A 23184-nucleotide genomic window follows, 5' to 3' on the forward strand; every position below is an offset into this window, starting at 1 on the left:
TGCTCACAGACACAGTTAGTAGATGGCAGAGCCAGGATTTGAACCTGGGGTGTCAAACCTCGTAGTCCATGCTCCTAACCACTACACTACTGTATAAAAGATATAAATAAATAAAAGGAATCACCCATACAGTTTACAGTTCTTTCATCCTCATGAGGCCTTTGGTAATTGTTTCTTTATCTATTTCCCTACAGTTAAAAAAGTAGTAATTTGTCTCTGAGCATCTTTTCATCAGTGCCAGAAATAGCAATATGTATAGGAAGTTTTAGCTAAGAGCTATTTAGAGGAGAAAGTGTTTAAAATTTGTGTCAATACAGTGCTATCCAGAGCAGCTATCTCTGTAATAACAACAGAACTGTTCTTGTCTGTTTGAACCTTTTAGGCTCCATATAATTAATTTAAACATGAGAGAGTACGCGTGCATTTTTTTTTTTTTTTAAAGAAAAGTACCGCTTACCTTCCTGAAGGAACACATGTATTTTCAAAGGCTTTCACTCCCTTCCTAGGAATGAGCAGCTGTAGCCAGGAAGCACATGAAATAAGAAACAGTGCCAGTGGCAGGAGGCTTAGATTAAAGCTTAAGGAAATTCCCAAGATGATGTTTTTAAGGGGCATTTGAAGGGCATAGACCAGGTAGAAAACAAAATATAGGACTATTTCAATGGAAACACTTCTCCATTTCATTTTCTCCCAATAGTCTTCTAGTTCAAAGAGAGATAGGATCATATTCGTGGAAAATTGACGGATAAGCAATGATTTTTTTAAAAAAAATCTGCAAACCTATGTCCTTTCTCCAGCGTATATTTACTGGATGGTCTAAGTTTGGCACTTACATCTTTCACATCACTTTCTCTCTCTGCACATTGATGTTCTCTCCCACACATTGATGCTTCACGAATAAATGAGATAATGTTTATAGTTCCATGGAGGAAAGATATGAGGTATACTACAAATATTAGTATTTCCAAGGCCTTCCTTTCCTTGGAAATGTATAGTAACATCACATGTATACAGCATTATTGAAGAGTCAATTTTCCGTAAAAGTGATTATTTTTTCAGAAAATAGATATGTATCCCATTCAGGAATAACAGTTTCTTTTAAAATTTTTAACCATTTTTCAAATTTAACAATTTGAATTTGTTGATTTTTTCTTTAAATTAATATTTATTGAATGCTTACTACCTGCAATGTATTTTAATGGAACTCTTTCCTTCTAGTTAAACAAAATATATTTTACCTTTTATTAAGGGCTCTTTAAGGACATCAACAGATGAAAAGCGGATTTTAGTTTGCTTCAAGCACAATATCAGCCTACATTACAAAGCTGCTAATGCATTTTTAGGCTACAGAAATATACGCCCTAAACCTAAGTTAAGGGAACTACTAGTTCTGTTTTATTCCACATTGATCCAGACAAACCTGGAGTTGAATTCTAGACCCACAGTGTAAGAGCAACATTGACAAACTGCAGTATATCTGAAAAGGGGTGATTGAGATGGTGAAAGGTTTGAAAATCACGTTATATGGGTGATTAAACACCTGGAGAAGAGAATAGTTAAGAGGAGCAATAAAACTTCACTTCAAATCTTCGAATACCTATCAGAAAAGAAATCGGACCTATTCTGTACAGTTGCAGATGACTGAACTATAAAATAGGTAGAATTTTATGAAGAGAGATGTCACAGTTAAATAAAACGGTACCAAAAATGAAAAGGATTGCTTTTGAGGCTTTTGTTTACTGAAATTTCTAGAACAGAAACTGGATGACCATTGGACAGAGATTTTGTGGAGAAGGTTCCTGATGGGGTGAGAAGTTGGGCTCAAGGATCCCTAAGCTTCCTTCTGATGCTGAATATCCTATGATCCATTAGGGACCTCACTTATTGTACTAAGTTACAATGAGTGACATCTTTATTGCCTTTTGGTGCTTTGCCTCTGTACTAAAAGGCCTCAGAATGCTGTGGGGGTTTTGTCTTTAGGGATACTTTTTATAGTTCTCCTATCCTCCTTATCACCAGGTTGCCTCAACTCATTCGCTGTTTTAATGGCATCCTGCTCCATTCTGATTTGTTACTTCTCATATGCTGTGGTCTAGGAAAACAGCATAACCAAACTTATTAAGATTGCGTGAATAATCTAAGTGAAGATGTGAAGAGCTCTCCCATGAACAAGGTCTTTGGTGCATGGACTTTTTGCCACCTCTTTTAGTTCTTAAAGCCCTTTTGGCTTTCTTCCAAGTTCTCAGGAGTATTTTAGATTTAATTTGTCAACTAGGTGGCTTCTAGAAACTTGTTATTGAAATTCCATAGGTTTGCTAAGCTTTCTACTAATTCATAAAATTAAAAAAAAATTTTGGGCCGGCCCCGTGGCTTGGCAGTTAAGTGCGCACGCTCCGCTTCTGGTGGCCCGGTTCGGATCCCGGGCGCGCACCAGTCACTGCTTCTCTGGTCATGCTGAGGCCAAGTCCCACATACAGCAACTAGAAGGATGTGCAGCTATGACATACAACTATCTACTGGGGCTTTGGGGGGGGAGGGGAATAAATAAAATCTTTAAAAATAAAAATTCTGAATCTGTTACTGAAATTTTCAAAAACAATTATTGGCAATGAGATTCTTATCACCCAGCAAGATTGTCCTTATGTCGATAAACTTTTCCTGGATAGCTTCTTCGAAATAAAAATAGAATTTATAACTAAATCAGACTATATAACCAAATGAAATTGATTAGAATACTAATTACTTTTCTCTCCTGAGCTGCTCCATATAAAGTATTGGTGTAAAGGTACAAATTCCTTTAATTCTAAATGGGGACTCATTCTGATTGCAGTGGTTTTCTTCTTAATCCCTGTTCTTAGTATATAACAATAGTTTTAACATAACTCAGTCAAAAACATTTAAGGAAAATTTACTACATACCTAGCAGGTGTTGTCAGTTAAGCATAATGAAGAATATAAGAAAAACATAATAATGTTTTGTGCAGACTGGGTATAAAAGACTGCTTTACCATTAAGGAACTTATTGTCTTGCTAAAGGAAATGAGAACCAGCTATAGAGCAATCAAGGAAGTATATTATCAAGACAGGATTAATGCAGATAGCAAATGCTTTTGAAATTTGTAATGAGAAATGGAGTTCTGCCTCAATATAGTAGACTCAGACGTTAATAATAAATGTGCATTTTCTTTCTTTTTTTTTAAATTTGCTTTGGCCATTAAGTTAATATTGGTGCTAAGAGCTGTTAACTGCTATAATTTCCTATCATTTATTTGGTAAAAAGGATAGTCTGGAGAGGTGTTTCAGTGACTCCATTGGGAGCATATCTATAAGATATGAAGAAAGCCCCAACATCACCAATATTTGAAAACTCAAAGAGTTTATTTTCTAAAGTATTATATGAATTGCTCTCCCATACCTTTTGCCACTTCCCAGTGTTGGCCAGAAGAATAATTTTAATGTCTCCAAAATGGATGATGCTGACCTCGTCCCAGTTCCTCTTGGGAGATAGAAATTTCTTACATAGCCCCAGCTGAGGCGTTATAAATAACACCTACATGTGCCCCCCAGCTTTGAATTATCGTCATCATTAACACACACAACTGAACGGTATCTGTAAAGTAGTTAATTTTCTGGAAAATATTCGAATGAACACTGCGATAAAAAATTGCTTTCTACTTAGCTTTTACCTATTTTCCGGGATGTGTACATGGAACTATATTTTCATAGAGCTTGCAAAAGTCCCAGACTCAAGTGCTATTTAATCTTCCATAAACAGCAGCCCCGAGCAATCCTGTCCTCAATTAGCTGCTTGTGGTTGCTACTAAACTGTTCCCATAACTTATTTCACAACATTACTGTTTCAGAGCGCAATGCACTCTACGTGGAGAGCGCTGGGAAGGACCAAACAGGTTATCCTTGTCACGCCCCTGCCTCTAGACAAGGATGTTCTTAAACTGCCCACTAGCTAATCCTGTGACCCTTCTCTTTTTTACCACCTTGAGTTTGAATTAGGGAACACTTTTTACGTCAAAATGGATACACCTCGGATAAAGTAAGCATTAATTGTTTAGCCGAGACGCCCTCCCCCGGCCCCCAAAGGCGGCAGAGAAGCAGCGAACGCCACTTAGCAGTTAGTGCGCTCTCTGATGCCGGCGACCCCGGGCTGGGTTGGAGGGGTCCCTCCCGCGGTTGTGAGACTCCTGGAGAAGGGGTGGCGGTGGTGGCGGAGGGGACGGGGAGGGCTTGTTTTGCTGGGGGATGTGGGAAGTAGGCGCTAGCCTGTTTCGCGGTTTTTTAAGCCCCTTGGCATGCCCTGACCTGATCAAGAGGGAGTCAACTGCTCTCTGGAATGTTCCGAGAGAAGGTGGGAGACTGCTTCTCAGAGAAGGCCTGTGGGTGCTGGAGGGCACCGGGGGGGTCACGCAGGGAGATGCAGGGCAAGCGCCTGGAGGGGCACGAGGGAAGCTGGGGGCCGAGGTGACGGGCGCGCGCGGGGGCTGAGGCGGGGGGACCAGCTGGCGGCGAGGCAGCGGGGGCGGCCGGTCGGGCGAGGGGCTCGCTCCCCGGGCAGCGGCGGTGACCCGGCCGCGCGGACTGCACCGCCCGGGCTGTCAAGCGAGCGCGGGGGGCGGGCGCGAGGAAGGGGTGGAGGTGCGAGGGGCGGAGGGCTGGCAGCGGAGCGCCGCGGTGTCGGTGCAATAAAAATGCATCCCATGGAACTGCCCATGGAGAAGGACGGGACCGAGACGCGGCAGCAAGAGGAGGTGGTAAAAGCGGAGGAGGGCGCCCAGGCGGCGGCGGCGGCGGCGGCCGGGAAGTGAAAGGTCTCTCAAAGTTCAGCGGCGGCTGCGGGCACTGAGCCCCGGGGGTAGCGGCGGCGGAGCCCGCAGGCAGCTCCGCGGGCCAGCGCGGCCAGGCCGGCTATGGTCCTGGGGGTCCCGCCGCCCCCGAGGTGCCCGGGCCCCTCCAGGCCGGTGCGCGAGGGTCACCCCACCGCCCGGCGCGGCCCCGGCCCGCGGCTCCCCGCCGCCGGCGCCCACTGAGCGAGCCTGGCGCTCCCGGAGGAGGAAGAAATAAAGAGCCCCGGTTCCTCCCGAGGACTGTTGGCGCTTCATCCCACAGCCGAGAGGGCTCGGCTCCCTCCCGCACCCGCCCGGCCCGGGTCCTCCCGGCTCCTCCCGGCCATGGGGAGCTGCGCGCGGCTGCTGCTGCTCTGGGGCTGCTCCGCGGTGGCCGCAGGTGGGTGGTGACGCTGCCGGGCCCCCCCCTTCCCTCGCTCCTTCTGTTCCCCACCTCGGGACTCGGGGGTGCAGGGGAGTGCGGGCTGGGAGCGCCGAGCTCAGCTCCCGAGGATGAAATGTGTGGCCATGTTCCGCCTCCTTTCCCCGAGTCTCCGCAGTTAAAAATACTATTGATTTTTTTGCAACTGCGATACACGTACCCTTGGATAACCCGATATCCTGGGTGCGCCCTGCCGGAGATACCGCGACCTTGGTTTCTTTCTCGGTTTGGGCTTGTAAAAAACTGCCTTTCCACTTTGTGAGGGAACAAAGGACCAAGCTCGCCATCCCCCGGCACTTCATGGCCTGAGGAATGATGGGGAGGGGTGGCCCAGCGACCCTAGGCGCGCGTGGGCCGGGGCTCCTGTCTCGTTGAGAGCGATCGCCGTCGTCCCCGACCGCATGCTGGGTACTATGGAGCCAGGTAGGGGCACCTGGGAGGGGGTGAGTGCCCTCTCACCGGGGCAGTGCCTGCACGCAGTGAGACCTGGGGCTCGGACGATAGGTGGTGATCACGCTGGGTTGCACGGAGCTGGCTGACCGCCCCTGGGGAATTGGTACCCTGGCCGAGGCTCCGCGGGAGGTCGGAGGCGGGTCTGCTCCCTGTCTTGGTAACCGGACAGCCGGCAGCGGCGTCGTCAGATGCTCTCTCCCTCCCACTCCCATCCTGGCTTTCTCGGGCTGCGCTTGGGCACCCGTTTCTAGCTCGCCGTTTCTAAATTCGGGAGCCCCTTCTGCTCCTCTCCCTCCCTCTTGCGGGTAACCTGGTTTCCAGTTAGACGTTAGTGCAGCTCCGTGTATGAGGGGGAAAGAAAGTGAGGGACTCTGTGACCATCGGTCTGTCAAACGTCTCTCCCTTGCTCCAGAAAGAGGAGTGTGGGCTGGAGGGACAGACTGGTGGATAGAGCGCATTGGCACTCTCTTCCCTTCCCTTCTGCTTCTTCCACTCTGCCCGCAGAGACGCGGGCAAGCAGTAAAAGCCCGGCTTTAGAATCTGCATCCCAAACAAGTCGGAGTCATAGGAGCATCCTTGCTATCCTTGGATGTCCACTTCTTCAGGGATCTCCAAGTATTTTGTCCACCGATTATTTACCTGGCTCCATTCTTTTCTGCACTTATTAGTTTGGGGCATTTAAAGTTATTCAGTACTTTCCCTAAGGAGCTGTTAAAGGTCTAAGATTTTACTTTAATTCTTTCTGCTGATGCACCCCTGTGTGCACTTACGCATGCTCCCCCAACCACAAAGTGAACTTTAATAAACCTTTCCCTTTTCAAACCATGTTATGGCAAAAACATGCAAGCAATCAAGAGGTTGTAAATAAATATAACAAGGCAAGTGTTTCAAGTCAAAAATACTTGTACAGGCAGTATATGATTTTCCCCCAAAATGCTTTACAGGTGAGTCATAGCACACTGTGTGTGTTTTCGTGATTCTGGCCACAAGCAACTGTTGCCCCAGCTAATCAGAACAGTGGCAAACACAGTCCAGGCGTAATGCACACTTGAATTTGACATTTAAAAAATATGCCCAAGGAAGCCCTTTCTTTTATTGCCAAGGCTATGTGGGGCTGGCGATTTGTCAGTCAGTGTGTGAAACGTCTCTGTTTTAGTCTAAGCTGTCATTTGGCTTCTCCAGCAGTGAGTGATAACAGTTCAGGGGTGCTCCCTCTAAAGAAGCAGAAATGTTCAATTAGCCAGAATTTGGAGGTTGACTTCCTTTTCCTTCTTTCCCGCTCTGTTTTAACTTTTAAAATAGATGATTTTGCTTAAGGTATTCATAATTAAAATGACAAACCCAAATTAAAGGATTATAATATGTAGTCAAAATGTTAATAAGTGGATAATGTTTGTCATTTTAAGTAATTTTGAAACATTAAAGTCTGTTGGACCTTTGTTTGGATGGAAGTGCATGTTTCTTTAAGAATGTGTTTTAGTTTACAGATAATGTTTAAAGGTGCTGTTAGTGGCTGCCAGACTGTAAACATTCTCCTGTTAAGCAAACAGGTGACTACTATATAATCTGTCATAGGAAGAAGCACTCCAGAGGCAGAGAGCATGTCAAATAAGCTTTGCTGCCATTTGGCAGTTTAGGGAGATTTTTGTTGTTGTTGTTACATTTACTTAATATTAAAAATAGATATTGTGCATCTGAGCTCCAATGGTCTCTAGCTTTGCCTCCCCAAATGAGATCCCATTGTATATTGATTAAATATCTCATATTGCTTTTCCTAGGGAATTTATCCCTTCATATTTTTGGCTTAAAAATATAATAGAATTCTACATTTCCTCCTTAGTGCATTCTCATAAACATGTTAGATAATGCTAAGAACTCAAATTATATTTGAAAGGCTAAACTGGATGATCTTGAAAACATTATTGTTTTTTGGTATTATTTAAGTCGTGACTTGTATATTTCAAATATAGAGAATGTTTAGAAAGCAAAGTACTTGAAAAGCTGTAGGACCATTGTCTTTACCCCCATGTTTCCATTTTCCTTCCTCTTGTCCTTTACCTAAAGTGATTTTATTTTCTTTTATGTGAATTTTACATTTGATCATGAAATGCACACTCACACACTTGCATACACAAATGCAGTATAAATGCAGAATAGTATTTATGCTCAGATTTGGTAGAATTTCCTCTTTACTGAAAGTCTCAAATTCTTTGGGGATAACTTGACTATTGGAGATGGACTAGGTGGACAGAAGAGCTTTCCAGATGGGTTTGTCTTGAATAACATATGCTTCCCCTTCCCTAGGACTGAGTGGAGTAGCTGGAGTGAGTTCCCGCTGTGAAAAAGCCTGTAACCCTCGGATGGGAAATTTGGCTTTAGGGAGAAAACTCTGGGCAGACACCACCTGTGGTCAGAACGCCACTGAACTGTACTGCTTCTATAGTGAGAACACTGATCTGACTTGTCGGCAGCCCAAATGTGACAAATGCAATGCTGCCCAGCCTCACCTGGCTCACCTGCCAGCTGCCATGGCAGACTCGTCCTTCAGGTTTCCTCGCACATGGTGGCAGTCTGCTGAGGATGTGCACAGAGAAAACATCCAATTAGATCTGGAAGCTGAATTCTACTTCACTCATCTAATTATGGTGTTCAAGTCCCCCAGGCCGGCAGCTATGGTGCTGGACCGGTCCCAGGACTTTGGGAAGACATGGAAGCCTTACAAGTACTTTGCAGCTAACTGCTCGGCTACATTTGGCCTGGAAGATGATGTTGTCAAGAAGGGAGCTATTTGCACTTCTAGATACTCCAATCCTTTTCCGTGCACTGGAGGAGAGGTAAGGGCACACGTTTAACTCTACACTGTAAGTAAGGTAGAAAAATGTTACCAGCCCACATTTTTTTTAAAGCATGAAAGTATACTTGTAGCAACATGAATGAAATTAGAATTTTTCATGAGCTTTATTTGTCATAAATTATTTCTCACCCCTAGACATGGATGTGTAAAGTTATTTTCAAGCAGGTTGCTCACTGGCTAGGTTTAAGTTGGAATTCCAAGATTTTAATTTTTTTTCATTTTAAGAAAGAGTAGACACACAACATCATCACTCTACCTTAGAGGTTTAAAAAGCTACTGTGTTCTTCAGTTAGCAGCACTACTTACTGTGCTTCTGAAGGGGCAAGAGTTACTGAGACAGCCTGTTCTTGGAGCCCACGTTGGTATCTTCCTGAAACTGTTAACATAAATAGGAAGTAAATAAAAATAAAGCCAAGGGAGAAAAAAATGTGTTTGTCAGAAGGATACTTTTCTATAACAGTGGAGTTTTATTGTTAAGATTGCAAGAGTGCATAGCAAACAAATGAAGGTGGTTTCTTTTAAGATACAAAAGTTCTTTTTGGACTCACAAACGTCAGTTCCAGCTTAGGGGTTTGGGTCTAACCTGGGCCCAAGACCATCTCCATCTCGTTCTGCAAAACAGCCTCCTCAGCTACTACTCCAGTTTCTGTAGGGAATGCTTTCTCTTTGTTTCATATTTCCCCTCCCCTACGGGAGAAAAGATCTTTTTAACCTGTATAGATGTACCTAGAAAGTTCCCCCGCCCCCAGATATATGAAAACATTCAGAGAAAATTTGGTGAGAGCAGCTTAAGAGAATAAAATACCTTCAACATGTAGATCAAGAAATATCGATTCAAAAACAATGAGAAGAGAGAGTATAATCTTTCTAATTCGGGTACATGTCATGAACACACAGACTAGATAAGTGTTTCTCCAATAGGGGTGATTTTTCCAATTCCTCCCCACCCCTAGGGGACATGTGGCAATGTCTGGAGGCATTTTTCCTGGGTGGAGGCCAGGGATGCTGCCAAACCTCCTACAGTGCACAAGACAGCACCCCTCCCACTCCCAACAAAGAATTATTAGCCCCAAATGTCAGTAGAACCAAGGCTGAGAAAGCCTGGCCTAAGTGATAGGCATACATCCAGTGCAGGTAGGACAATTGCTGCAGGGACTAAGGTTAGCACTCTTCTAGCAGCCATTTATGTTACTATTCACAGACTTCTCAGATGGTTGTATTTAGTAAACATTTATTGAGCCTCTACTATGTGTCGGGCACTGTACTCTAATTCTGCCCTACTAATTCTGCCTTTGGTTTGTGGGCAGGGGTGCTGATGAAAAGGCTGCTTTGGGAACTTCTTCCCCTCACTACCGTAGACACATTAGGCCTTTTGCCGTATTATCCAGCTGCTGCTTCTGTGTGCACTCTGCAGACCAGGAACAGTGCTGCTGGCACCAGAGCCGAGTAGGATGTGGCACAAGCAGCACACAGACTGTTTTCCGTTCTTCGTCACAGTCCCTAAAGTTGACTTAATATTGGAGACCCGTGTGCGCCCTGTCACCACGGACATTTTTAAAGATACCAGGACAGGAAAGAGACAGATAAGTTAGACTCATTGTTTTCTTATGTGGAGAACACTTTGTGTTGCAAACAAATGAATGGCTTAAACTCTCAAATTGCTTTGGAATTGATCCACAGGCTCCTATCAGCTCCCTGCATCTCAGTGCTACTGGGCCATGTGTATCTACGGAGTAGCAAAAACACAGTTTCAGTAACCAGATGGCAGGCATGCTTGCTTAGCAAATATCACACTGAATGTGTAACAATGGCCCAGCAATTACTTAGCGATGACTAAAGTAACATTTATTTAACCTATAGTGAAAGCACAATCTTGTTTTCTTTAAAGCCAAACTATTTACTGTCGTCAATGCTTACATCAAATTTCAAGCAGATAGAGACTAAAATTTGTTAGAGTGTTATTTCAATGTACCAACAGCTTTTATATCCAGTTTTTAAGCATTTTTTATTATAGTTATTATTTCAACAGACATATTTCAATGGCAAGAAAAACATCAAGTGCAACCCAGTTCCCTCTAGAGCGTTATTTGCAAGTGTATGTTAAACCATCATAGAATTTCTTCCCTTCAGAGGACAGGTTTGGGAAGGAATCTTTCCCTCCTGAGTTAGAAAGTAGAAGAGAGTCTTCCTCAAAGATAAGGACCAGAGGAAGCCTCCCTGGAAATGATTATTACCTACCTCTCCTATGTTGCTTTAGAATATGAATTTGTGCTGAGCTACAAATTAATTTTGCAGTACAGCTCTATATCATCAATCTCCAACTTTGGAAATTGAGTGATCATAAGAATGAGCCAACTAATCTAGTGTCAAATAAATAGTCTCGAATTTCATTTATTGCTTATTTATAATATTATAAACCTGTATCTTCCTCCATTCCATATAAGACATCTTGGGACTTATCTAGGTATTATCCTACTACTGAAGCTAACACAGATATATCCCAGACTTAAGTGGTTTCTACTGTTCAATCTAAAATACTTCTTTGTGCTTTTAGGGCCTTAGAGGCCCTGTAGCTTCATGTCTAAGAAATTAGATACCTCCATCTTCAGAGTTGAAGGCACCAGTCATCTAAAAGAGGACTTTAAAAATATAGGCTCAACAATCCACCCAGAAGAATACTTTTTAAATCAAAGTTAAATCTCCTACACAGAAACTTCCTAAACAGGTCAGCAGTTTCAAAGAATGAGATATGGTTATCCTAAAATGTGTCTCTTTTACAAAAAGAGGAGATTGAGTCTCAGAGGTAAAGCGATTTGCCCAGCAACACACAGTTAGTTAATTATGTGACAGAGTTAGGACGAAATCACAAGTCTTCTCACTTTGTCTAGTATCTGTTCCATAAAACTGGTCTCTCTCCATTACTGACCCCCACGAACTGCTAGCAGAGAGATAGATGCAACTCCTCGCTCACTCGCTCACAACCATTTGCCATTCATGTGGATATGACATGAAGGTAAAAAAGAATTTGCCAAACAGCTTCCTTTGTCCTGAGCAGGAACATCCTCCAAGATGTCCATGGTGTTCTGGGTATAAAAGGTTCCATGGACAAACTAGGTTGGGAAACACTGACTGAGTTTAACAAAATTAAACATTTATAGTTACATAAATATTCTCATTATGTGTCCTGTATCCCCAAGTGGGAAATATAGGATGTGACTTTCCTAAACTTATTTGTCCATGGAACTCTCTTTTTGCTATACTTCAGATCTCTAGAAATCCACATAGCACAACTTGGGAAATGCTGGGGTGGAGGTATTAAGTGCTCCCAAAATCCTGGTATAAGGCACAGACGCAGGGAGAGGTTGTTCAAGGGGCACAGAGTTTCAGTTATGCAGGATGTGTAAGTTCTGGAGATCTAATATACAGCAATGTAACTATAGTTAACGATACTGTATCGTATGCTTGAAATTTGTTAAGAGGGTAAATCTTTTTGTGTGTGTGTGTGAGGAGATCAGCCCTGTGCTAACATCTGCCAATCCTCCTCTTTTTTTCTTTTTTTTTTTTTTTGGTGAGGAAAACTGGCCCTGGGCTAACATCCGTGCCCTTCTTCCTCCACTTTATGTGGCATGCCACCACAGCATGGCTTGCCAAGCGGTGCGTCAGTGCTTGCCCGGGATCCGAACCTGCGAACCCCGGGCCTCCACAGCGGAGCTCGTGCACTTAACCACTTGCATCACTGGGCTGGGCCCAAGAGGGTAGATCTTAAGTGTTCTCACCACACACATGCAAAAACGTGGTAACTACCTGAGGTGATGGATATGTTAATTAGCTTGAATGTGGTGATTATTTCACGAAGTATATATATATCAAATCATCAAATTGTACACCTTGAATATATACAATTCTTAATTTTCAAATATACCTCAATTTAAAAAAAAGGTACAGACAGCCTGGTGTTTGGTATGGTTTGACATCAAGGTTCTCTGTCATTTGGAGGCTTAGTCTCCTATTGTAGCAGTGGATAATAATAACCTTGAAGCTAAAGATGATAGGTTAATTAGACTTTTTCAGGACGCAGAGAAGTGCCCTTAGATCACCTCTGGACACAGAAAACCGAGAGACACGGGGAGATGTAGCGCGCCATTTTAGGTCCCACACAGGCCTCCTGGAACTGGAGTTTCAGCTATCACTGTTAGGAAACAGCGTTGTTCCAGCGGCCCCAACGCAACTCTAAAGTGATGTAGTTATCATCTCCTTAGAAATGAGCATCGCTTGCTCCCTCTTCTATTAATTCATTATTAAAAGAACTCTATTCAAAATTGTATAGCAACCAACCAAACTACACAGATATTTTTCCTCCAGGGCATTATGAATATATAAACCTTCAGAGGGAGGCAGCAATACAGGGAAGCCAAGAACAGAGGGAGTAGCTGGGTCTCAAATGAAGCACTAGGCAAGGATTGGTAAATAGGGTAAGGATTGCATTGGTCTTATTTACCTCTGTATCCCAGCATTCAGCACATTGCCTGGATCACAGTAGGCAATCAGTAAATCTGTACTGAATGAATGAATGAGTGATATGACAAGCAGGGGTAGGGTAGGAGAATATCCTTAAATGACAGAGAAGGAGGAATGAATATAAGCCTTGGGTCGAGGATAAGATTCAGAAATCTTGGTTAATGTGGAGAAGCTGAATTGGTAATAATATGAGATAAGTTGTGGCTGGGGAAAGGCAATTAATGAAGGATCTTCAATAATGTTCGTTTGTCCATTTATTCATCAAATAATTTTTAAGCTACTGTGTGTCTGTTCCAGGTGCTGGGGATATAGCAGTGAACCCAAGAGATAAAAATCCCCATCCCCATGAAGCTTAGGTACTGGGCCAGGGGTAGGGGGGCAGAGATAGAACAAATAATTAACGCAAAAAATACAGTATGTCAGAGTGTGATAAGTACTGAGGAGAAAATAAAACAGGGTAGGGGATGGGGAATGCTGGCAGGGAAGGGCTTGCTATTTTTAAAACAGATTGAAGGATTTGTGTTTGATGGAACGGACAATGACAAAAACTCTGAGTTCCTGGCAAGTTTTCAATTGAGTAAACCAAATCTATAATTAAGGATCCCATTTCTTTCAATTTGTAGATATGAGAAAATGAAGTTCTGTATTAAAATGTCAAACATTGGTAAAAATCCCTCTTGCCAGCATTTCTTAGAATGAGAGCATTTGAAAAGGAACCTAAATGGAAAAACACATGACTGATGAGTAATCTGAAGCCTAAAGCGAGTTAAGTGACTTGTCTACAATTACTCAGCTGAAATCTGTATTTCCTGACTTCTAGCCCAGTGCTATTTCCACTATACTAGTTTGAAATTCCTTTGTGCCAAGCCAGGTAGTGTGAAAGATAAAAAAAACTATATACATTCCTTTCCTTCACAGTCCTTTCAGTCTACTGAGTAAGAGATTAAACATGATAATTTATGAACTGATTTATTAAATAATATGAGATAGTGCATGATTAATTCCTCAAATATGTTGTGCAGATAATATGCCTTTCAAGACCCAAGTATTTATTTGTCTCTTTAGGCCATGGAAAAGATTCTGTTTCAATACCTTGTGATAAAGTCAGTATGGCACAAGTGTGCAGAAAATGATAAATTACTTAATCAGGGTTTTTACAGGTATTTACATTTATAATGTGCTAAGCACTATTTAGGATTTTTAAACTGAAAAGTTAAAAACAAAGTAATACATGAATTGGAATGCTTTCTTTTTTTTTTTTTTTTGTGAGGAAGATCAGCCCTGAGCTAACATCCATGCCAATCCTCCTCTTTTTTTGCTGAGGAAGACTGGTCCTGGGCTAACATCTGTGCCTATCTTCCTCTATTTTATATGGGACGCCGCTACAGCATGGCCTGAAAAGTGGTGCATCGGTGCGCACCGGGGATCCGAACCCGGGCCGCCAGCAGCGCAGCGTGTGCACTTAACCACTACACTGCAGGGCTGGCCCCTAGAATGCTTTCTAAACACTACTCTTGGGTTAGCTACTTGTTTTCTTTAATCATTGAAATCTATTCATGCCTACTTTTGCAGCAGCAACAGTCATGAGTCATGGTGGCAGCTAACATCTATTGGAGCCTTCTCATGTACCAGGCATTCTGCAGAGAGTACTGCCTCCCTTATTCTCACAAGAACCCTGTTAGTTGGGTGCCAGTATTAACCCCATTTTACAGACAAAGAAACTGAGACTTAGTGAGTCAAAGTAACTTGGTCAGTCAAATAAGGAATGAGCTAACCTATGCCAGAGCTTGGATTATTAGCCTGCCTTATATGATTAGGTTTTATTATAACTTAAAAAAAACAAACAAAAAAACAGGGGTCAGCCCAGTGGCATAATGCTCAGCTTTGGCAGTCCAGGGTTTGTGGGTTCGGATCCCGGGTACGGACCTGCACACCATTCATCAAGCCATGCTGTTGCGGTATCTGACATACAAAATAGGGGAAGATGGGCACAGATGTTAGCTCAGGGCCAATCTTCCTCAGCAAAAAGAGGAAGATCGGCAATGGATGTTAGCTCATGGCCAGTTTTCCTCACCAAAAAACAAACAAACAAACAAAAAACTAAACCAAAACTAAATTGCTCTGGTAATTATTAGATATTGTACACAACTTACGGTTTAACTGATTATTTGAAATATGGTTGCATCACCTTTGCATAATAAAGTTAATTTTTTTTTTATGTTAAATAGAAAAATTATCTATAACAAGTAAAGACTATTTGCCCTTAATATTACTCAAGATCATTTAAAATGAGCTATGTGGGACTGAGTATCACAGTTCTTGAGTACCATTTAGCATACTTTTTATTTGATTGGTTTGTTTTTGGGGGGGAAGGGGAGTACTTTTTATCTATCTGGTAACTATTTTAAGTAACTTTTCTAAGTTAGTCATCCAATGTATTAATGTTTTGCTTTGTAACATATTCTAGCTATAATTGTGTTGAACTTCCTTGAAAGTAAAATGTTGTATATATTTGTTTAGAGTGTTTGGATTACACACACCCTGGGGCTACTCCCTTCCTGGAGGGTGGGGCTAGGGAGTTATAACAGCATGTTTCAAAAAAAACCCTTTAGTTTAAAGAAAACCCACAGGGTGGTTATCAATTAAAATTATTTAAAGAAGCTACGTAAAAATTAGAACAAAGCCAGAGATTAAATCAATAAACTTCGATTTGTTGATTTCAAAGGGTGTATTTTTCCTCCAAAAATACCTCCTTTCTAGCTATTAAAATAAAAAAATCTGTTTAGCATCTGTCTGCTTTTCATTGGCTCAACTGGATGGTTTAACTTTGCCAATATTTGGTTAAAATATTCTGGAAACTTTGAGAAATCAGATTGTAAAACGCTGAGTTAGTCATGAATGATTCACGTTGAAAAATTAAGGCTGGACAGTGAGGAGCTGATGAGAAGCAGGCACTTGGAGGGCAGGTAAATCTGGGCATACAAGGCAGCTTCCTACCAAGGCATGGAGAACCCCACAAGCCGGAATGGGGGGATTAGGGGTTGGGGGCTCTGGAAGATAAGGAAAATGAATCATGCCAGAGAATATGAGAGTTCCTGCTTCTGAGCAGTAATCAGAAGTGTCTGAAAACTCAGTGACTATAATCTGTCTCTCCTTTGCACTCCCATGCACTCTGTGTCACTCACATATAACTATTAATGTCATGTCCCCTATCTCTTCTGCTCCTATAGTGTTTGCTTCTTGAGGAACTTTGTCCCTTCTATCATTGGATATGCTCTGTGGCTCCCAGCCCCCCAACCTCTGCACCTAGCACAGAGCCCTGCAAGGCACAAATGTCCGAAATACATTTGTTGAATTGAATTATATGAAAATAACTATGAAATAATAATACTGTCTGTTAACTGTCTTGGATGTTACACATCTACTTTAATCCTTTCAAAGTGGTCATGACATTCATTCTTTCTACAAATATTTATAAAGTGTCTCCTATGTGCCAGCCACTATTTTAGGAGTGGGGATACAGAGCAAAAAGTCAGAAATTCCTGCCCTTGAGCTTACATTCTAAATGTAAGGTGCTAAACAAGGTAAATAAGTAAAATTTATAGAATGGTAGCTAGTAATAAGTGTAAAGAAAAAAATAAAGCAGGGAAGGGGGTTAGGAAGTGGGACGGGGGTTATAAATGTTTAGACAGAGCTCCCAGGGAAAGCCTCACTGAGACTTTTGAATAAGGACTTGAAGGAAAGCAGAAGTGAGTGGTGGGCTTAGCTGAGGAAAGAAGGTCTGCCTGGTGCCCTCAGGACATGAGGAGGCTGGTGCTGAAGCAGAGGGGTGGAGGTGCAGCATAGTAGGTGAGGCCAGAGGTCAGAAAGATAAGGGGAGGTGTAGGAGATTATGTGAGGCCTGGTAAGTAGGTACCCAGGATAGCCCACATTTACATCTAGATCAGTTAAAGCCTGTTAATTATTTTTAGCATGCCCTTTCACTTTCAAAGGGGGTCCCACTTTGGACCATAGGTTATTATTATAAGGTCATTGTTTTTACTCTGAATGATACTGGAAGCCATTGGAGGTTTTAAGCAGAGGGGATGATATGATCAATTTATTTTTATCAGGATCACTCTGGCTTGTGTGTTAAGACCAAGGCAGGAAGCAGGGAGACCAGCTAGAATGCACTGCAGTAATCCAGGCTAGATCTGATGGTGCATGGACAGAGGGTAGCTGTGGAAATGGTGAAAAATGGTTGCGATCTGGATCTATTTTATGGACATAGCCAACAGCATTTGCTGACAGGTTGGATGAAAGAGAGAAGTAAGGATGCTTTTAGCCTGAGTACCTGGAAGAATGGAATAGCCATTTATTGAGGTGGAGAAGACTCTATGGGGAGCAGATTTGGAGAGGAATGCCAGGAGCTCATTTTTGAACACATTAAGTATGATTGCCTATGAGACATCCAAGTGAAGATACTGAGTAGGCAGTTGGATCTGTGAGTCTAGAGTTCAGAGGAGAGGTCTGGACTAAATATATAAATTTGGGAGTCATCAGTGTAGAGATGATATTTAAAGCCATGAAACTGGGTGAGATCATCAAGGGGGAGTGGGTGTGGATAGAAAAGAGGAAGGTCTAAGAACTGAACCCAAGGGAGGCTCAAAGTTAGTCCATTCATGCTGGCATTACCAAAAACACTTTTGTAACTGCCAAGGCTTATATGAAAATCAGTCTCACCAATCTATGAGTCCAATGGTTGTTTAATTAAGCAACAACATGAATCAGATAACATTGACTTACCACCATCAGAACAGCAGGTACAAATTCTAAAATGATAAGTGAGAGGGAAGGCTGAGAGCTGCAACTTTAGGTTTTCAAAAGATGAACCAAAACAAATAGGGAGAAAGGAAAGCACTGACTGGATAACAAATGATGATGGAAAAGGGAGAGGGAACAGTATTGAAGGAGAAAGACACCTTTGAAAATATCATGCTGAAAGAGAAAAGTTGATTTTAGGGGCCTTCACATTTTAAAGACCTCATATTCCATTTCATCTTGACTTACCCAACTTTTCATCCTTTTTTGACTCAAAATTCCACCCATATGAGCAATTTTTTGGAATGATTCAAGAAAATCATTTTTTTTGAATGCCCCTGGGCCATCACAGTATTGGAAATGAAATTAAAATATAGCATTGTACACATTTTTTCTGGTTAGTATGCTGTGAAATTTGATTTGCAGAATGCAATAGAGAGCATCTACCTAAGGCAGGGGAGCTATACAATTAATCCCATTTAAGTAAAAGTGTTTACATTTTCACAGTTTCAAAAAATGTTATTAATGTTTTAAGTAATTTTTAGTGCATTAATATTTAATTGTTTCGTTAAGGAGGAGAAGAGAAAACCAACATTTAGAGATCACAGCAGAAATGTGCCAGTTTCTGCGCTGGGCATTTTGCATACATCTCACTTTATATCTAAGAAACAAACTCTTTTCCTGGATGGTTTGTCTTGTTAACATGCAAACAAACACAAAACATCAGTCCTCTTTCTATGTCGTATTTCTCTTCTCTTCCTAACCTTCCTGTAACTGATAGGGGAGCAGAAATCTTTCCAGGCATCAGCTATGTTTGCTAATGTTACTTTACACTTCATAATCACAGCTGCTAACACAAAAAAAAATTGTGAAAAATATTCAAATGCTTTCTACATGACATCATGTTCATTTGTGCTAACACTGTATCTTTTGGCTGCTACTGAAAAAGGCTTCTACATTTAAAATTAAATTTAAGAGAGAAAATCTAATCACTCTCTCATACTGTTTAATCTCCATTAAGAGTTATTGTTTCTGGGGCCGGCCCTGTGGCATAGCGGTTAACTGCGCACGCTCCGCTGCTGGCGGCCCGGGTTCAGATCCCGGGCAAGCACCAACGCGCGGCTTGTCAGGCCATGCTGAGGCGGCGTCCCATAGAAAGTGGAGGAAGATGGGCACAGATGTTAGCCTCAGGGCCAGTCTTCCTCAGCAAAAAGAGAAGGATTGGCATGGATGTTAGCTCAGGGCTGATCTTCCTCACAAAAAAAAAAAGAGTTATTGTTTCTTTTTATTTCAGTCAATCTGACCCTTCTGAGGTCTCTGAGGTTTTCTATCAATTCCTCTTGTAATCGATGCCTACATTTCTCTCATTTCCTGTGTCCCAATACATAACCTCTGACCCCACCCCCACCTCCAAATAAAAGGCAAAGGTCAATGGAGGACATGTCAAACCAATGATCTATTGGAAGAACCAGGCACCTCACTCTCCAGGAACCCTCATCCTTGTTGTTTCCTGTCCCAACACATCCAAAGGGGTGCAACACTCACCTCTTTGTAGCGGTGGCTCTCTCTCTCATGATTATCAAAGTTCAAAGAATGTAGGCCCACAGGAGGATTCTTTCTCAGGGAGGGAGTGTAGTGAGGAGACATAGTTTGCAAAAACAAAAAATAAAAACAAGATGATTGTCAACTCCTGCTCCCAAACACCCTAGCTCCCTTCTTTCCCATGTGCTCTATCAATTCTTATTTGTTACTTCTGGCCATTTTTTCTTTCAAATTTTCATTTGTTTCCTCCAAGCATCTAGTTATGTCACACTAGACCACTTCTTTTATCTTTTCTCTGACCTCCAAATACCTATTTGTCTGCAAAAATGGACATGATAGTAGCCTGCCCCCATGATTTTCTCTCTGGAATCTTCTATCAGTTCTCTCAACTCCATGGCCCCCTTGTCTTCCCATCACATCCCAATTCTCCATCAATCCTACTGTTCACTTTCTTCTTCCATCAGCTAGACAGCTGAACTCTAATGGGAAAAATAGAAACTCAATTGTACTGAGAGATGCCTCTACAAACTTTGTTTTCCAGTCATAATTTGGCCCTCAAAATTCCCTAGAAATTTTTTTTCTTCTTTCATTCCTGCAGTGACTCTTTCAAAGTGTCTCTCTTCTCCCAAAGACCCCTCCTCACACCCTTTGCTTGGTCTCAGCTAAAGAGCTTGCCTCCTACCTCACTGAGAAAATAAAAACCTGTATGAATGGCACCACTGCCTAACCTAGAAAGGCCTATCAAGGCAAAAAGCTGAGATCCATTCTCAATTCCTTTCTCTCCAGCCTCAGTCATTCACCAGGTCCTGTCCCATTCTGCTTCTGGAGTCTCTCTTGAATATGTGTGCTTCTCTCCATCCCTACAGCTACAAATGGTGGTGCAAACCACCATTATTTTTCATCTGTGTGCCTTATTGCAATATTCTCCTGAATGTTCTCTCTATTCTGTCTTGCTTGCTCCCCAATCTGTTCTCTGTACCACTCTGAAGCATCTTTATAAAATCCAAATGTCATTTCCCTGCTTAAAACTCTTCAGTGACTCCCCAGTTCCCTCATAACGTAGCCCACATTCTTTAATGTGCCGTGCTAGGCCCTTCCTGAATGCCTGCTGGCCTCATCTCTCATCCCTGCCCTCACACCCAGCCTCCAGCTATATCTGTTGAACCACGTGTATTACTCCAAGGTGCCATGCTCTTTCTCATCCTCTGGCCCTTGCACACATGCTTCCTTTTCCTGAGATGCTCCTCTCTTCTGCTCCCCTCCCCTAGTCCTACCTCTCATTCACTTAGCTAAGTTGTCACTCAAATATTTGTTGGATGGATGGATGGAAGAATAGATAATTCCTACTTATCCTTAAGGAATTTGCTTAGACTTCACCTCTTCCCAAAATTTTGCACTATTCATGTGCATCGCACATGTGCATCCATAGCGTATGTTCACCTCTATCATCGCATTTATCACATTGTTTTGTGAGCTCCTGAAGGTAGTCCAGACCATACTTTGAAAAGCACTTAACATGCTGCCTGACATGTTAAATAGATTTTTATCAAATAAATGAACTCTGAGGCATTATTGTTAATATTATTAATAATAACTATTTATTGCTTTTTGTGGTTTAAAACATTTTTATGGCAGAGTATCTTGTATACAGACACACTAACCAGTCTGTTTCAGAGATGACTTGCTAAGTGTTTCATAAGTTAGCCATTTAAGATGACAGGTCGTAAGGCAGACAGTTGATCAGTACAATTTCTCAACAAGGACAATGGCATAGGTCCCATCCCTTTGCAAACCCAAACCACAGGCTCTATTCCTAATCTGTGAAGGCCTGGCACAAAGGGTTCTAGTTTAGATGGAAAGGTATAAATTTATCACCGCCTCTTGGAAAACAGTGGAAGGTGCATGTAAAGGTTAATTTGGAGATTTTGTTTAATTTTTCTTCAGTGTCATTGGAAATGATTGGACAGAGGGCCTCATGCTTCTGCTTCTGCAGTGTTTCCAGTTGAGCTTCTTTTCACAATGCTGTGTTGGGTCAAGGGTGGTTGTTTTGTGATTCTGGAAAACAATCACCTCGTGACACTGCCTCCGGACAAACTTGTGCAGCTATTTGGTTCACTCGGATAAACTGCCAAGCTTTTTACTCCCTCTCCCTAAGAACTGCTATTTCAAGTAAGCCAAATCCAACTCACCTGCATTTCTAGAGTGGGAGGAGAAAAGAGTTTTGAAGAAAGAGTTTTAAATATTATTTTCTTTGACAAAACAAACAAAAAAATAAATAAAACTTGTAAGCTGTGTCTCTTTCCTGTTACCTGAACTTCATTGTAGTACATTCCTGCCTTTGAGGAGTTCCTAGTCTGATTGGGACTTTTAAATTGCTGTCTTTTAAAGGATGAATAATAATTGAAAAGTGGAGAAGGGAATTTCATGGAAAAGTGTATGTGTGTAAGGAAAATCAACCCTCAGAATGATTGGAGAGATGGTATGGTGGGCAGTGGCCAAGAGAGAGGGGTGAAAGAAGATGAGGCTGGCCCTGGAGGCTCAGTTCAGATTATACAGGGTCTAGTGTGCCAAGTATTTCAGACTTGATCCTGTGGGTAGGGGGGGTCAATAAACAGTTCTTCTGGATAGGGATAGCATAGTCAGAACTCTTTAAGAAAGACAACGTGGGGAGCAGTGTGAAAGATTCTTGAGCAAAACTTATGAGATTAAATTTAAAGAGATAAATATAAATTTTTCTTTTCAAAAATCAGCTATATGGGGCCGGCCCCGTGGCTTAGTGGTTAAGTGTGTGCGCTCCGCTACTGGCGGCCCGGGTTTGGATCCCAGGCGCACACCGACGCACCACTTGTCCGGCCTTGCTGAGGCCGCGTCCCACATACAGCAACTAGAAGGATGTGCAACTATGACATACAACTATCTACTGGGGCTTTGGGGAGAAAAAGGGAAAAAAAAGAGGAGAATTGGCAATAGATGTTAGCTCAGGGCCAGTCTTCCTCAGCAAAAAGAGGAGGATTGGCATGGATGTTAGCTCAGGGCTGATATTCCTCACAAAAAAATAAATAAATAAATAAAATATTAAAAAAAAAAAGGCTATACTACCACCATAGAGGTGTGACTTATCAGCCGCTGGTATGAAAAAGACCTGAGGGTTTCAGTTGACTGTAATCTCAATGTGAGTCAACAATATATCATGACTGCCAAAAAAGCTAACGCAATCTTAGGCTACATTAATAGAAGAACAATGTTCCAAACAAAGAAGAGAATGGTCCTTCTGTTGTGTTCTCTAGTCAAAGCATAGCTAGAATATTATGTTCAGGTCAAGATATTCCTATTTAGAGAAAGCTGAGCAGAACTGGTGAGATCAGTTAGAAACTTCATTATATAATGAACAATTAACTTGGGATATTTCGCCTATGAGAGAGGATTTATGGATGTTCAGGAATTGCTAGCATTCTTCAGATGTTTGAAGAGGGATTAAATGGACTCTGATGCTTTCAGAAGGCAAGAGTATGACCAAAGAAAGACTTTCTTAAAAACTGGATGTATCCAAAAGACAGAGTGAAACTCCCTTGAGTTTCTCATCGCATGAAATGTTTCAGCAAAGGCTGAATGATCCCCAGTGAGAGATGTTACAGAGAGGATTCGTGTACATCTTTGGAAGTTTGTCTCAGGACCCTTTAATGTCTCATCCACCTCTAAATAAACAAATTATGCTGTAGAGTGAGTAAATGACTTAA

The 23184-nt window shown here is 42.1% G+C and overlaps 1 protein-coding gene across 1 annotated transcript in view; it reads left to right on the forward strand.

The window, feature by feature from the left end:
- The first annotated feature begins 4795 nt into the window (after window positions 1–4795).
- Window positions 4796–23184, forward strand: part of NTN4 (netrin 4) — a 107752-nt gene continuing 89363 nt past the window's right edge. Inside the window, exons 1-2 of the mRNA XM_058568637.1 lie at window positions 4796–5238; window positions 8038–8567. Of these exons, the coding sequence (XP_058424620.1) occupies window positions 5184–5238; window positions 8038–8567 (585 nt within the window). The 5' untranslated portion in view covers window positions 4796–5183. The remainder of the gene's footprint in view (window positions 5239–8037; window positions 8568–23184) is intronic.

The sequence above is a fragment of the Diceros bicornis genome, chromosome 25, assembly GCF_020826845.1.
Source record: "Diceros bicornis minor isolate mBicDic1 chromosome 25, mDicBic1.mat.cur, whole genome shotgun sequence".
NCBI lineage: Eukaryota > Metazoa > Chordata > Mammalia > Perissodactyla > Rhinocerotidae > Diceros > Diceros bicornis.